Source organism: Fusarium vanettenii (assembly GCF_000151355.1).
Source record: "Fusarium vanettenii 77-13-4 chromosome 11 genomic scaffold NECHAsca_30_chr11_1_0, whole genome shotgun sequence".
Taxonomy (NCBI): Eukaryota; Fungi; Ascomycota; class Sordariomycetes; order Hypocreales; family Nectriaceae; genus Fusarium; species Fusarium vanettenii.
In genome coordinates this window covers 517342-531509 of record NW_003315855.1, presented here as the reverse complement: position 1 = coordinate 531509, position 14168 = coordinate 517342, and the positions used below count along the sequence as shown (strand labels likewise).

General features: G+C 45.5%; 4 protein-coding genes across 4 annotated transcripts; 2 read left to right on the top strand and 2 right to left on the bottom strand.

The window, feature by feature from the left end:
- Positions 1-2632: 2632 nt before the first annotated feature.
- Positions 2633-4406, top strand: NECHADRAFT_64395 (uncharacterized protein). The gene is made up of 2 exons (XM_003043199.1): positions 2633-2669; positions 2741-4406. The coding sequence occupies exon 2, from the start codon at positions 2798-2800 to the stop codon at positions 4205-4207; it is 1410 nt and encodes a 469-aa protein (XP_003043245.1). The 5' UTR covers positions 2633-2669; positions 2741-2797; the 3' UTR covers positions 4208-4406.
- Positions 4407-4996: 590 nt separating this feature from the next.
- Positions 4997-6862, bottom strand: NECHADRAFT_51443 (uncharacterized protein; the record flags this gene model as incomplete). The annotated part of the gene is made up of 4 exons (XM_003043086.1): positions 4997-6059; positions 6124-6333; positions 6409-6616; positions 6715-6862. The coding sequence occupies 4 exons, from the start codon at positions 6860-6862 to the stop codon at positions 4997-4999; spliced, it is 1629 nt and encodes a 542-aa protein (XP_003043132.1).
- A 1746-nt stretch (positions 6863-8608) lies between these two features.
- On the bottom strand, positions 8609-9193 carry NECHADRAFT_51322 (uncharacterized protein; the record flags this gene model as incomplete). The annotated part of the gene is made up of 1 exon (XM_003043085.1): positions 8609-9193. The coding sequence occupies one exon, from the start codon at positions 9191-9193 to the stop codon at positions 8609-8611; it is 585 nt and encodes a 194-aa protein (XP_003043131.1).
- A 2942-nt stretch (positions 9194-12135) lies between these two features.
- On the top strand, positions 12136-13701 carry NECHADRAFT_86428 (uncharacterized protein; the record flags this gene model as incomplete). Its single annotated transcript, XM_003043198.1, has 1 exon — positions 12136-13701. The coding sequence occupies one exon, from the start codon at positions 12136-12138 to the stop codon at positions 13699-13701; it is 1566 nt and encodes a 521-aa protein (XP_003043244.1).
- Positions 13702-14168: the final 467 nt, after the last annotated feature.

The window sequence follows — 14168 nt, the reverse complement described above, 5'->3', positions numbered from 1 at the left end:
CTAATTATTCTCCTTAATAAATCTATTAATAAGTTTCTTAAAAGTAATTATTATATCCTTATTATATAAGAAATAAATAATTATTATTTTTTTTATTTTAATTACTTTATTTATTATTATAATTATATTTTTAAGATTTTTATTTATAATATTAGCTTTATAATTATTTATTTAAATAATAATTTCTTATTTATATCTTAAGGGGATTAATTTTATAATATAAATAATTATAAAAATAAGTAATATATTAATTAATAATATTATAATTATTATATAACTTAGGTTATTTTTTTATTATATTTATTAATTTTAGTTTTTATTAATTTATTTTTTTATTATTTCTTTAATTACCTTTTTAATATTATTATATTTAATTATCTTTTTAATTAGTTTTTATTCTTATTATATATATTTTATAAATATATTAATAGAGCCTTAAAGGATAATTTATATTATAAGGATAATATCCCTTTAAACTAAGATTATAATTTTATTAAATATTTTTATTTCTTTTTTATTTTTAAATTAATATTTTTTTTTTAATATATTAAGTATTATTAATAAGTAAAGGCGCTATATATATAATATATCTATAGCTTAAGTAATAAATACTTTATTTTAATCTTTTTATTTTTTTATTAATAATTATTAATTCCTTTTATGCCGCGTTAATAATATATATGCCTTTTATTATTATTACTAAGGTATTTATATTTATTAAATCGCGTCTTATTATTTATTTTAATTTTAATTATATTATGATTAAGATATCTCAATTTCCTTTTTTTCTCTAATTAATAATAATTCTATTATAAGATTATTTTTTATTTTTATAATTAAGAAATTAATTAAAAATAAAAAAAATTAAAAATTAAAAATTAAAAAAAAGAATTAGAAATTAATAAGAACCTTTTTAATTAATTAAAAAGATAAATTACCTTAAAATTAATATAATAATTATTTATAATTATATAATAATTAATTAAAAATAGCTTAATTAAAGCTTTCTAGATATATTAATTTTAAATAGATCTTAGTAGGTTATATAGGGTAGCTAAGAATTAGTAAAAATACATATAATATAGAGTAATATATTTAATAGCTATAAATAATTTTTATATTATATAAGTACTAATTTTAATTAAGTTAGAGCTAAAATAAGTAACTTTTTAATAGAAAGTACTTTAAAAAGCTTAATTAAAATATTCTAATATTATAGCTTTAAAATAAATCATAGTGCCTTATATAAGGTAGCTAAGAATAAGTAAAAGTACTAATAATATAGGGTAATATACTTAGTAGCTATAAGTATTTTATATATTATATAAGTATTAATTTTAGCTAAGCTATACTTAAAATAAATAAATCTTTAATTAAAAGCTTTATCTTATTAGTAAAGCTTCTTAATTTAATTATAATTAAAAATTAATAAAAACGTTAGTTATTAGTTAATTAAATATAATAATATATAATTATATAAAATATAATTTATAATTCTTATTAATATTAATATCTTTTATAATATTATTATTAGATTTTATTTTACTTAAAAAGGGACTTAAATTAATAAGATTTATTATATAATATATAACTTATTATATAATTAATTATATAACCCCTACTCTTATCCTCTAGGTTATATATATACCTCGCTAGGCCTTACCTTATAGTATAGATTAGTAATTATCTTAGTTAATTAGGGTTAATTATATAACTTAATTTATATAATCTAAAGGCTAGGTTATTATTATATATACTCCCTCGGTAGGGTTAGGGCTCGGGGCTTAGGTTAATTAGCTATAAGGTAAGTTAGTAGCTAGGTAGGTCTTATAGCGGTAATTAATAATTTTAATAGTAATTTTAACTAGGGTTATTAATAAATTAATAGCTATAATAATATAGTAACTAAAGGGCTCTATTTTATATATAGGTTATAGGTTTAATTCCTAGCCTATATAACTTTTTATAAAGTTATATAAGGTAGGGGAAAAGGGTCCTCTAACTAGGCTCAAACTAATAGCTTCCTTCTTACAAAGGTAACTATAACTAAGATGTAGGAATTACTATACTATGGAGGTAAAAAATTATTAATATTTTATATTTATTTAAAGAAATTAATTCTTAGAATTAATATTAAAATTTTATAAACTTAAAAAGTATTAATATTAAGGCTTAATATTAAATTAAAACTTAATAATAAATAAAAGTCTATAGGCTTAATTATTTATATTAATAATATTATTTTATATATAATTTAATTTATAATACTTATAATAATAATCTTTTTTTAATAATATTATAAAAATCTTTTTATAATAATTTTAATATAATATTATTTAATAATATAAATAAATTATTAAAAGATATTTTATTATTTTATTTTATTTCTTTATATATAATCTTACTATAGGTTTTTATTTGCTCTTAAGTAATCCTCTACTATATTAGGCCTAGACCTAGATCATAGCGTTACTCTGCAGTATTAGCTTGCCTTAGCGCGTAGTCAGCCGTACCATATCGGAAGTCCCTTTCATTTCCTCCTGATATACGGGCAGCCCCTCCCCTCACTTAAATCTTGGCTTTCTCTTAACGTCTTGGCTTTTCCTTCCTTGTCTCACCCACTCTCCTTCCTTCTGCACCCATCGCGTCAATTTGTGCATCAACGCTCGGTAGGCACTCCGATCTCCACTGTTTCCTTCACCTTTCTACTTCGCCATGAGAGACTGACTGACTCTCCCAGTTTCACAGAGATCGCGTCCCCTAACGCAGTCGTCGACGCCGTGAACCGTTGAGCACGATGCAGGCCACCACCGCCACGGTCCAGGCGACCGAAGACAAGACTCAGCCGGCCCAAAATGTGAAACCTCTTCAATCGCCCGGACTCAACGTCCCATCCTACCCACAATCGCCTCCTTCGCCAAGCGTCCATACCCGCCCGCATCTCTTTCATCGCACTCCCGAGCCCGATGACAGCTACTTCACCGGTCCGCGAAACCTTCAGAGCCATTCGAAATGGCCGCTGGTCATGCAACTCCACGGGTCCATCATCCCCAAACTGATGGTACCGCTCCTTCTCATCGCAGCTTGGTCGACCCTGATTACCGTCATCTCCATGAGGGTCAAACCCATCAACGTTAACTCCGTTCTTCTCACCATTCTTGGTTTTGTCGTCGGTCTGTGCCTCTCTTTCCGCGGGTCCACCGCATACGAACGTTACGCCGAAGGCCGTCGTTATTGGGGAAGCCTCACCTTGGCATCGCAAACCCTTGGTCGTATCTTCTGGATTCATACCGTTGAGCCTGCTGGCCAGGACTCTCGGGAGATCCTCCTCAAGAAGATTGGGGCCATGAATCTTATCGTGGCCTTTGCGATGGCTCTCAAGCACCAGCTCCGCTTCGAACCCTGTGACACCCAACCCGATATCCAGCCCTACATCGCGTCTCTCGATACCTTCATTGTCGCCAATGGCAACGACACTCCACCCGAGGCTCGCGTCAGCCGGTCCAAGACAATGTACCACTCAGCTGGCGAGTACCTGGGTATTCCCTTTGCCACCAGCAATCCCCGGAAGGCTGTTAAGAAGGCCGAACAACACCAGGGAAATCTGCCTCTCGAAATCCTCAACCACCTAGCTGTCACTCTGGACACAATGGTCCGCAACAAGCAGCTGCCTGTTCTCATGCAACAGACCCTCGCGTACAATCATCTGACCATGCTCAACGACGCCATGACAGGCTGTGAGAGAGTCCTCAACACCCCACTACCCATCGCCTATACAATCGCTATCAGCCAAATCACTTTCATTTATGTCATTCTTCTTCCATTCCAACTGACGGGTAAGCTTGAGTGGATCGCCATCCCGGCCTCCATCGCTGCCGCCTATATCATCCTTGGTCTGCTCTTTATTGGCCAAGAGATCGAAAACCCTTTTGGCCATGATGTGAACGACTTGCCGCTCGAGACGTACTGCGATCAGATCGCCGCGGATATGGACCTCATCGCCTCTTTCGACACTCGCCAGTCAGACTCTTTCCTCCTGAGCAAAGACAGTTTGCCCCTGCACCCGGTCAGTGGTTCTTCCCCAGATGTGTGGATGGACCGAAACGTCGACAAGCTTCGACAAGTCATCAAGGAAAAGCCGCGCACTATTTTCGAATGGCGACATGGACGTGGGCGCAAGGGAGAAGATGGTACCAAGCAAGCCTAGAAGAGTGGAGGGCATGGCGGCATCGTCGGGATCATTTATCTTAGTGGAAGTTTCACCTAGTCCAAATTTCGCATCTATACAACACATCAATACCTGGAGAAAAGAGTCTCTCAACATTACTAGAAAAGTTTAGCATAGTTTAGCATGGAGTTGAGAGAAGCAGGAAGGCACTGTTAATCAGATGAACCCTTATCGTTTACCTTGTGTCTCCAAACGTCAAGCTAGAACCCTCGTTTAAATCGATGCCTGGGCCATTTTCACGGCTTGAATCCCAACAGCTCTTGGCGCTTGTCAAGGGGTTCAAGCCAATAGGGTTTGCACATTTCACAACGTGCTCGTGGTCCAAACCGTCGTGTACCCATTCGTTACTTCTTGTACGATGACTCATTCTACTCCTTGCTGGTGTCACGAGTTGCTGTCAAGTTCCCACTAAGATGGACCCTCCCTGCTTGCACCTAATACAACAAGGTGATATCTCAAATGACGGCATAGGCTTGTTTCTTGGACAGCTCCACGGCTATCAAGATTGCAAGAGCCAATAGAAGATTACTGTTGAGGCGGTGAGAGAGACATGCCCCCTTTCACAATGTAGAATGGGACTACGCCTAGATCAGATCTCGCTCGCTACGATGTTCTCCCCGTGTTCGATGACAATAAGGCCCATTCATTAAGTAGTAGTCACGAAGTTTGAGATTTGAAGCCCATCGCCTAAGCCCAGTTGTGTGTATCTTGCCAGGTATTAAGTCTATTGAACATTTTGTCTTCGCCGCGACGGCCCATCTAATTAGTCTAACACATGGTATTATACAGTCGTTTCCAGAGGGGCCAGCCTTTTCTTGCCTCCGCCTCGTCTTCATTCCAAGTCTGTAGATATCTCCGACCCGTATCAACATCCATGTCCTTATCACGCACAAGCTTTGTACGACACCAAAGCTTGTGACCTAGGTAAAAGGCAAAGATTATGGGTACCGTAAGGACTTGCATGAAAAAAGTCTTAACCCTCTCTTGCGTGGAGGGTTCTCCATCTTCAAGCGGAATCGGGGATGCCGCAACCCAGAATTGCAAAACCAGCACCATTCCATAGGACGCAAGCGCGACCCAAGATCCCCATACGCCGACTTGAGAGCGGAATGCCAACTGCGAGAGGTTATATCCAGATAGTTCCCAAGCTTTCCGGAAGCGGATGTGGCAGAGGCAGATGCTAGCCCAGGTGAAGAGGGTGCTGAGCCCACTGATGGCAAGAAGCCAGTTGAAGATTTCGGTATGGATGTCGGTATCGGCGAGAAATGCAAGCAGGCCAACGACACAAGCAAAGATGATGGCAGCCAGCGGGCGGCCACGACGATCGATGTAGGTGAAGATCTTCGGTGCCAAAGACTGCTCTGCCAATGCAGTCAGGGTGCGGGACGAGGCATACACAGCGGTATTGCCAACGCTGATGAGAGCTACAAGAATGACGCCGTTCATAACACTCGGAAGCACCGTCTGACCACCGCTCTCGATAGCAATGACAAAAGGACTAGCCACGGCGTCGGAGCCAAACTTGGCCCCCAGTAGCCGGGGTTGGTTATACGGCACCAACAAGCCGATAAGTAGGATCGAGGTGATGTAGAAGATGCTGATTCGCCAAAACACTTGCTTGACGGCTGCCGGCAATGATTTTCGGGGGTTTGCTGTTTCGGCTGCGGCGAGTCCAACCATTTCCGTGCCAGCAAAGGAAAAGGTTGCCGTGACCAGAACGCTGGCGAAGCCTTTGAAGCCATGGTGGAAAGCTCCAGGGTTTGACCAGTATTGGAACCCGATGTAGCCGCTGTCTGGATGACCCATGACGTTGATGATGATACCGAGAAGGCTGGATCACGTTAGAACTGGTCTCCTTTCTGGCTTTCCGTAAAGGGGGAGTTGGGCTCTCTTACATAAATCCTAGAATGGCTATCACCTTTACCGTGGAAAAGATGAATTCTGCCTCGCCATATCCTCGCACACCAAGCAGATTGATGCCAGCGATGCAGACGAGGAACATGGCAACAAATATCGACTTGCTGGGCTCCGGATTCCAGTACATAGTAGTGAAGGCACCCGCAATGATTTCAAGCGGTAACACGATGAGGTACTGAAGGGTATAGCTTCACGTGGTGTCAGTGGTTATTGTTTACTTCAGGTGGCCCCCAATGAGGGTTGAAGGCCGACGGGACACTTACTTCCACCCCATCGCAAAACCCCAAGATGGATCCAAGAAACGAGTCGAGTAATTGGCGAAGGATCCGCCAACCGGAAAGGCCACGGAAAGCTCACCCAGAGCCTGCATCGTGAAGAACTGCATGACGCCCATGATGACAAAGGCAAGCAAGAGAGAGGCTGGACCACCACGATAGAGGGCTACTCCCGACGCAACGAATAGACCAGTTCCTATAATGGAGTTAGTTGTCGTCAATACGTGAAGACTAGATGTCATCGAGGGCGACGCCAACACCGGATGAGGCAGTTGAGTTGAAGGGTCCACATACCAATTGAACCACCAAAGGCAATCATCTGCAGATGACGATTCTTGAGTTCCCGGGCCAATTGCGTGTTGGCAGACTTGTAGTTGGCCCTTCGAAGACTGAAGAACCGCCCATGAGGACCATGGGCTGTGCCGTGGCTGCTCAGGCTCATGCCATCATCAGAGCGGTTAGAAGCTGGACCAAAGCTGTGCAGCAAACGATTGAAGGCCCCCGTTGGCTCCGGGACCGGCTTCTCCGGCTCGCTAATGGTGACGGCGAAGCTGTTTTCGACGAGGATGACTGGCTTCTGAGGCGGTGGCGGTATCGCTTGCATCTCAATCTCTCGTTGGTAGGCCATGGTTGAAGGCATACCCTGAGGTTGAGCGATGCTCAACTCTCGATCTGTTCTCACCTCGCTCGTGGGTTAGTTGGTTGGGCTGGCTGTCAATTGACGACGAGTGGCCAAATCTCCCAAGGGCGTCGCAGCCTTTTCACGGGCAGGGGATTCCCCAGCACATCACAGCACGTGCCGGCGCTAACCTGAATCGCTTGAGCCCCTGTCTCCACGTCCGTTCGCGGGACGACGATTCCGCTGCCAAGAGACGCCGCCTCATTCCTTATCAGCAAGCGAGTGCTTCGAATGTCGTCTTGGGAGGGTGGTCTCGCGGGATCTAGATGCCTTCGAAGCTTCCTTCCGTGCAACTGCCATACAGGAGAATCATGCTTCATCAACAGAAGCGATTCATGCCATGTCCTCGATTCGTTAAGGCGCGCCACATGGCGTCGCCAGCTGATACGATTGGCAATGAGCTAAACAAGCCGCAATGCATGGTCCAAACTCTAAATAGCCCGACTTGCCCCCTTAACTAACTTGTTGTAGAAAGGTTGAGACGGAGTTCCAACCGAGACTGTGGCACAGATTTTCCGATTGACGGACGGTTCTCAGACCAACTGTTCCCCGGACGAGCTGTTGCAGGAATCGGTTCCAACTCTCGGTACCGGACGAAACCAGGAGATAAGGCCAAGGGGCCGTTGAAATTGCTGGTTGCTTGTCATGACTCTTGTTGCCTCTACCGAAGCCAATTGTGCGGGGCATTGGTGGAGGTGGAGGGACCGTGCGGGAACCTTTGCCTGAGTTTCAAGGCATCGCTTGGGGAGTCGGACAGCTTCTGCGACTGAATCCCTGTCCATGGTCGTTAAATAGTACATAAGATTGCCTGATGTGATCACGAAAACTCAAGTACTCCTTAGCAGGAACGTTTAAGATTTCCTTCAACATGGTTCCACGACTGCCCTGCTGAACAAGCCGGGCTCGGCGGTTTGCTTCATCTCCGCCATCTCCACCAAGACAGGCAAGCAAACGGGAAGCCATGTGGCAATTGCCCCGTACCCAAGCCACTCAGGAACGATCTCGGACGTGACGCAAGTTGGTCAAAGGGTTCGAATGGGCCTGGGGCGGGGGCTTTGACCCAACACCATCAACTGGATATTCTGTAATCAAGGGATGGTTAGTAGAAGATGCCTGTCATGCTCGAGCTATCGACCTTGGGCTTTGTTTCATGACCAATCTCTAATGACCATAGGACTTGGGTAACTTCTTGGCCATCTCCCCAGATGTCAGTCATCTGTCGCGGAACCGTGTCGAGCCCCGAAAGCTTCGGTGGCGATGCCAAGATCAAGCATCACCCCCATGGGGGCCGTGCGACGCCCTCCTTGAGATGTCACTTGCCTAAAAGGCTCTTTGAGAGCTGTGGGGGTAGGGGGAGGTTCTCGGACGAACCTTGAGATGTCACATCATGCAAAGTGTTGACATGGTTGAGACACAGTCGTCAGTTCTAAGATGACAAATTCACAATGTGAGGTCGAACAGACAATGTTATTACCGAGTGTGTTTGAGCTAAAGTTCCATTGTCTCTATTTATGCAACTGTCTCAACCAACTTCTTCTCAAATATCTTGTAATCAGTGGGCCCTGAAAGAATCTTGGCCAGTTCAGGGTAGTCCTCGTCAAAACTGCCAAGCTTGACAACCTTGTAACCTAGTCGTTGGTACCACGCCTGCATCCTCTCCTTTCCAGCATGATGAAAGGTTTTCGGCACCAGTACTTCCAATTGCATGATCGTGCATCCGTTCCTGCGGCATTCTGCTTCCGCAAACATGGCTAGCTGCCGCCCTAGCCCAGTGCCTTGATGCTTGGCATCCAGTGCCAGCATGCCGAACTCGCCTCGGCCGGGCCCGAGCAACTTGATGCACACGCAGCCAATAGGGTGGCCGGAATCCTCGAGGTACGCAACTGCAAGCTGCCTGTTGCGGATGAATTGGGTGATTTCGGTAGGAGAAGTGCGTTGGTAATTAGGTAAGAAGATATCCCTTTCGGCCTCTGTATAGGCTGCATTGACAATACTGGCTACTGTCGCGGCAAAGGACTCATCGTCGGCGTGCGAGGAGGGCGGGATCTTGATGACGATCGAAACCTGCGACTCGTTGGCTGCTTTGTCTCCCATCTTGGCTCGCGCGATAACTTCAGTTTCTAAGGACGCCGTACTCTAATACATATGACTGAAACAAGTTTATAACAAAATAACGCAGATTGAGGATTAAAAGAGTACGGTGTTGTTCACAGTTTGAGAGACTCGTCTTACTAAGAAAATCAAGGCTCGGATATACGAATATCCCATTGTGACTAACCACTCTCATTGCATCTTCTAGATGCATTACGAACTTTAAACCGCTTAAGAGACATTGTGGTCTTAATGGGAAGTTATAACCCAGTTAGCATGACTAAGATTTAGATCCTTGTGTAACCTTCAACGGAATGTCCGAGAAGGGAATGCAACAGATAAAAGGATCTTCCACTTTGAATAGCGTCAGGAGTCATGGATATAACGATTATATCAATTCAACTGGGCCTAGTCGCGGCATAGATGCTAATCCCAGGACCGTTGTACGCGCCGGACCCATCAGCAGTGAGTGACACTGGCTTTTTTGATCTCGTGCCAATAACATAGCAGGTCTTGTATCGAAGCCCCTTCATGCTTCGGGTGATAAAGTGGTCGCGACCATCGGGCGCTAAAGTCTTACCCGGAATCACCAGGGGAGGTGGTCATGGTAGATCCTCAAGCATAGGTTTCCGCACAACTTGACCACCCTAGTGTTGGGCGTAGATCATTGAATACTATTGACAGATCAACCGAGTTACATACAATTCGCTAAATACTGAAAAGGTGGTGTAGGGTGGCATGTTTCGTTCTTGAACCACACACACCACCTTTGTACGGCTCCGTCAACGCGTAGACCAGGGTTGAGATGCAACTGCGCGGCAGCTCGCCTCTCGTTAGGCTGTCCACTATATTTCTGAGCAGTGGATCATTGAGTATCCTCCTATATAATTGGACAAGACCTTTTGTTAGATGTGATCAAAGCCAGAGTCTATGGTGCCATGACCTGACGCGGCAGGACAGGACCTAGGGGACCATTTTTTGTCCAGCCCCTTCCATTCTCACGTACACAAAGGGAGCTCCAGACTCAGTAGTAACGCACGCGACCAGAATCTTGGAGACGTCTTGGCAGGGCCACCCTCGATGCGATTGGCCGGCCACGTGCGAGTGTCTGCTCGTGCGGCATAAGATACTATGAGGCCCCCCCTCCCTGAAACATGGCGCTGTTGCGATTTGTCTATAGACCAATTTCTTTACGAGGTTTATTCATTGAATGCAGATGAAAGAAATTATGAGAAGTCAGGCCATCTGGTCTTGCAAGTTGCAATAAAGCTCTCCCCTTCTCTTTGCCCTCGCACATAGGTTGGCCGGATCTCGGCCGGGAGCATCGCTGTAGGATCTTATCATCGGGCGATCTCCCGAACTGCTGTTGGTCGTTGACATAGAGTTCCACATGGGATTCATTGAAATTGCAATTGACTTCAAGCCGCACTACCTCCCCTGAAAACGGTCGGCACTCCACCTCGACGCTCCCACGCGAAGTTGCTGAGAACGAAAAGCATATGGTAACATGTGTTAAGCGAGGGGCCGATGCGCCTGAGTTATGAGAAAGAATGACATGAAAGGCTGGGGTGCTAGCAAACACAATCATAGTGGTACGATTCTGGTATCACTTGGATAGAAACAACACTCGTCTTCACACAGCTTGACTTCATTCTGTACCATAACTCCGATCCTCGGACTTTCCCGTGATATCAGAAGCAAATATGCGAGCAAAGCCCCGAAACTTAGCTACGCTTAGTTGATTCGCATAGCATTTTAGTTCGTCGGACTGAGAAGTCTAGAAGCTCAGGTACCTGGTTGTCCATCTTGCTCGAACCATGTTGGAGGACATTGAGCTCACAGTACAGACTACCGGACTTTTTGCCCCATTTCAGAGAAGACCAGCTCTGTACCAGCTCTTATGGACCCGTAGGATGATTGCCATTGAGTTTGGACTCAACTCGTAAATTCTCATCTTGGGGAAATGATCTACAGCCGCCCTCAGGCCGTGGTTAACCGTCACGAAGAGAAGGGTCACCAAAACTATAATGTGCAAATTTTCAGGAGTGACGTCGAATAGCAGACCAAGGCGAGTATCCGAAGACAGGGTATCCCTGAGATGGACAGATGAACACACGGCATCGGTGAGCTCAATATCTCGCTCGCTAAAAGCTCTCGTCAAGCCTCTGATTGAAGATTACGTAGTCAACAAAGCGTCTAGACCGGCAGTGATGGTGTGGCGTCTAATACCCCTCAGACAACGTTTCAAAAAAAGTCATCGTGGGTTGTGCTCCAATGGCACCTCCCGTCCGGTTACATCCGCACGCGCCCTTACACGGCCCTGACTTAATAGCGAGAGCGTTAATCATCGTATCCCCTCAAACTACATGCCTCATACAACTGATATTTGAAATCAATTGACCATGTCTGACGAGACCCTACCATTCGGGACAACGGAAACCAATGCTGGATTGCCATTCTCGTGCGGGGACGCCATCCACGTCCCCCGCAAACTCTCTCGACAAGTGACTTTGCAAGGGGCTGACATGGCGGAGGAACCGAGCATCTCAACGTACCAGGGCCCAACATGCATGCACACTCGCGTTAAGCCGTGAGTAAGGCCGAGCGAACCGCCCAAGCCATGCATCTAGTTACTGAGAGCAGTGTACACGTGAAGATCGAGGCAGCATCAGGCCATGAGACTTGATGAAACCCGTCCAAGGGCAACTACGACTGCGGAGAGAGTTGTACTAGGTGCAGATGTGATTCATCGCTGACAATGCGGCGTCTCGCCATGACGCGGATCTCATGTCTGCTGTTTAGAGCAGGTCAAGGAGAATATCTATATCTATCTCCTCCTGTTGACTCAGAACTTCCAGGACACAAACAGCTCAGACACAGCTACTTGTCTATTCATTGCAACAATTACTCTAAAAATCCTTTTCCCAGCATTCACTACCGCCAACATGGGTGACCTTCGTTTCTCTTCCTCTTCCTCTGGTTCTCAGGACAACAGGACCTTCAACATCGACCCCTACACTTTGGTCGAGGCCCTTCTCGGCCAGAAGCTCGAGAAGCCCTCGGATGGCCTTCAGGCCGACTATGAAGAGGTTCCCAAGGTGACTCCCATGTCCTCAGGACGTGGCAACAAGATTCACCCCGACTCTCCTCCCAAGGACATCAACGTCGGAGCCGTCAACCCTTATGCTCTCTGCGAGGCTCTCATTGGCCGCAAGATCGACAAATACTCGCCCACTTCGGCCACCATCCTGTCCAATGTCTTGCAGACGGACTACGATGAGCTCTTCGACATGAAGCACAACTCTGTGCTCTTTGCCGGACTCAAGCTCGATGAGAAGGACCGCAAGGCGGAGCGACTCAACGAGAAGGACATGAAGATCCTCAAGGAGCGTGATCTCATGACCCCTGATCTCTCCGAGATCGAGAGACTCGACGACCTCGAGCACCTCGGCCTCAAGGACTTTGCCAAGATGAGGGTCAAGATGGCCCGCATGCAGAACGGCAAGATGCATCTCGTCCTCAACGCCCACTCTATTGGCAGGACCGTGTCCAACCGCGACTTGACCATGACCATCAACGAGCTCGTCAGTGAGTACCGAAAGCAGGGCGGCCACTGGAGCCCTCCCAACGGTACCTGGCGCGACATGTATGACCGCCTGTTCCAGGACGTCAACAAGCGACTCATTGGTGATATCGCCATGTTCCGCCTGGGCGAGGAGAGAATCGCCATGCACGGCTTTGACGACCCCACTCAGGGCTGCTCCAGCAACAGCTGGCTGATTGCCGCTCTCTTCTCCGTCTTCTGGGCTGATCCCTCTTGCATCAACCGGGCTACCAGGGTCCACCACGACCAGAACCAGAAGAGGAAGCTCGCCATCAAGTTCCACGACAAGGGCGGACACAACAACTCCAAGACCGAGACTGTTGAGGTCAACTACGAAATCCCCATCAACAACTCGAACAACGAGCCCATCTACTGCCGCTCCAGCGACGGTGCCGATATCTGGCCTTCCCTGTACGAGAAGGCCTTTGCCAAGTGGATCACTGGCAGCAACACTGAGCACCCCGATATCACCAAGACTCACTGTGGTGACCCCGTCAAGGCCATGGCCCAGATCAACGGCCAGGACCCCCACTACTTCCAGACTGAGAAGCACTCTGCCTGCAGCCTCCTTGGCCTTGTCCGTCAAAACTGCGTCAACTTCAAGACCATCAACCCCATGACCGCCTGGACCTACGCCACCGGCGACATGTACCAGGGCAGCAACATTGTGGCCAACCACGCCTACTCTGTCCTCGGCTACACCTTCAAGGGTGACAAGCAGTACATCGTCCTCCGCAACCCATGGGGTGTGACTGAGCCCCTCGGCCTCAACAGCTACCCCGACCTCCTTGAGCGTCTGACCCCTGATCAGTGGCACCCCGCTGCCATGCTCGACCACGGTGGTCTCTTTGCCCTTGAGGCCCGCGCTTTCAAGCACTGCTTTGCCTGGATCGGTATTGCCGACTAAGCGAGCACACCTTAACTGGTATTTCCGACCCTGAAAAGAGGCAGTCGATGACCCAAAATTCCACTTCGTTGTCTTCCGTCGACCCAACAAGCTGGACCAATCATTCGGGTTTTCCTTCAAAAAATATTTCTTGGTCATTTTATGTAACCACACTCCTTACTTATCCTTCTTGTTTGGTAGTCTGGGTTTGGTGGTTGGTTGTCGGGTGGGGTACTAGTCTGGTTCGCAATACAACCATGTTTGCACTTGCACATCATCGATCTGGCGATTTTCTCTGTTTGAAAGTGAATTCAGTACTCAAATACGTACACTTATGAGAATTGATGATATAGCGTTGTGCTTCAAGATGTGAGAAGTGATCTCGCCAGCCACAGCTGCTTAGTATTCCCCTCGGCGCCTCAACATGAAGCACTACCACAGTGAAGGCATTACTTGGAGAGTTCTGGTTATATGCATAAATGTATATG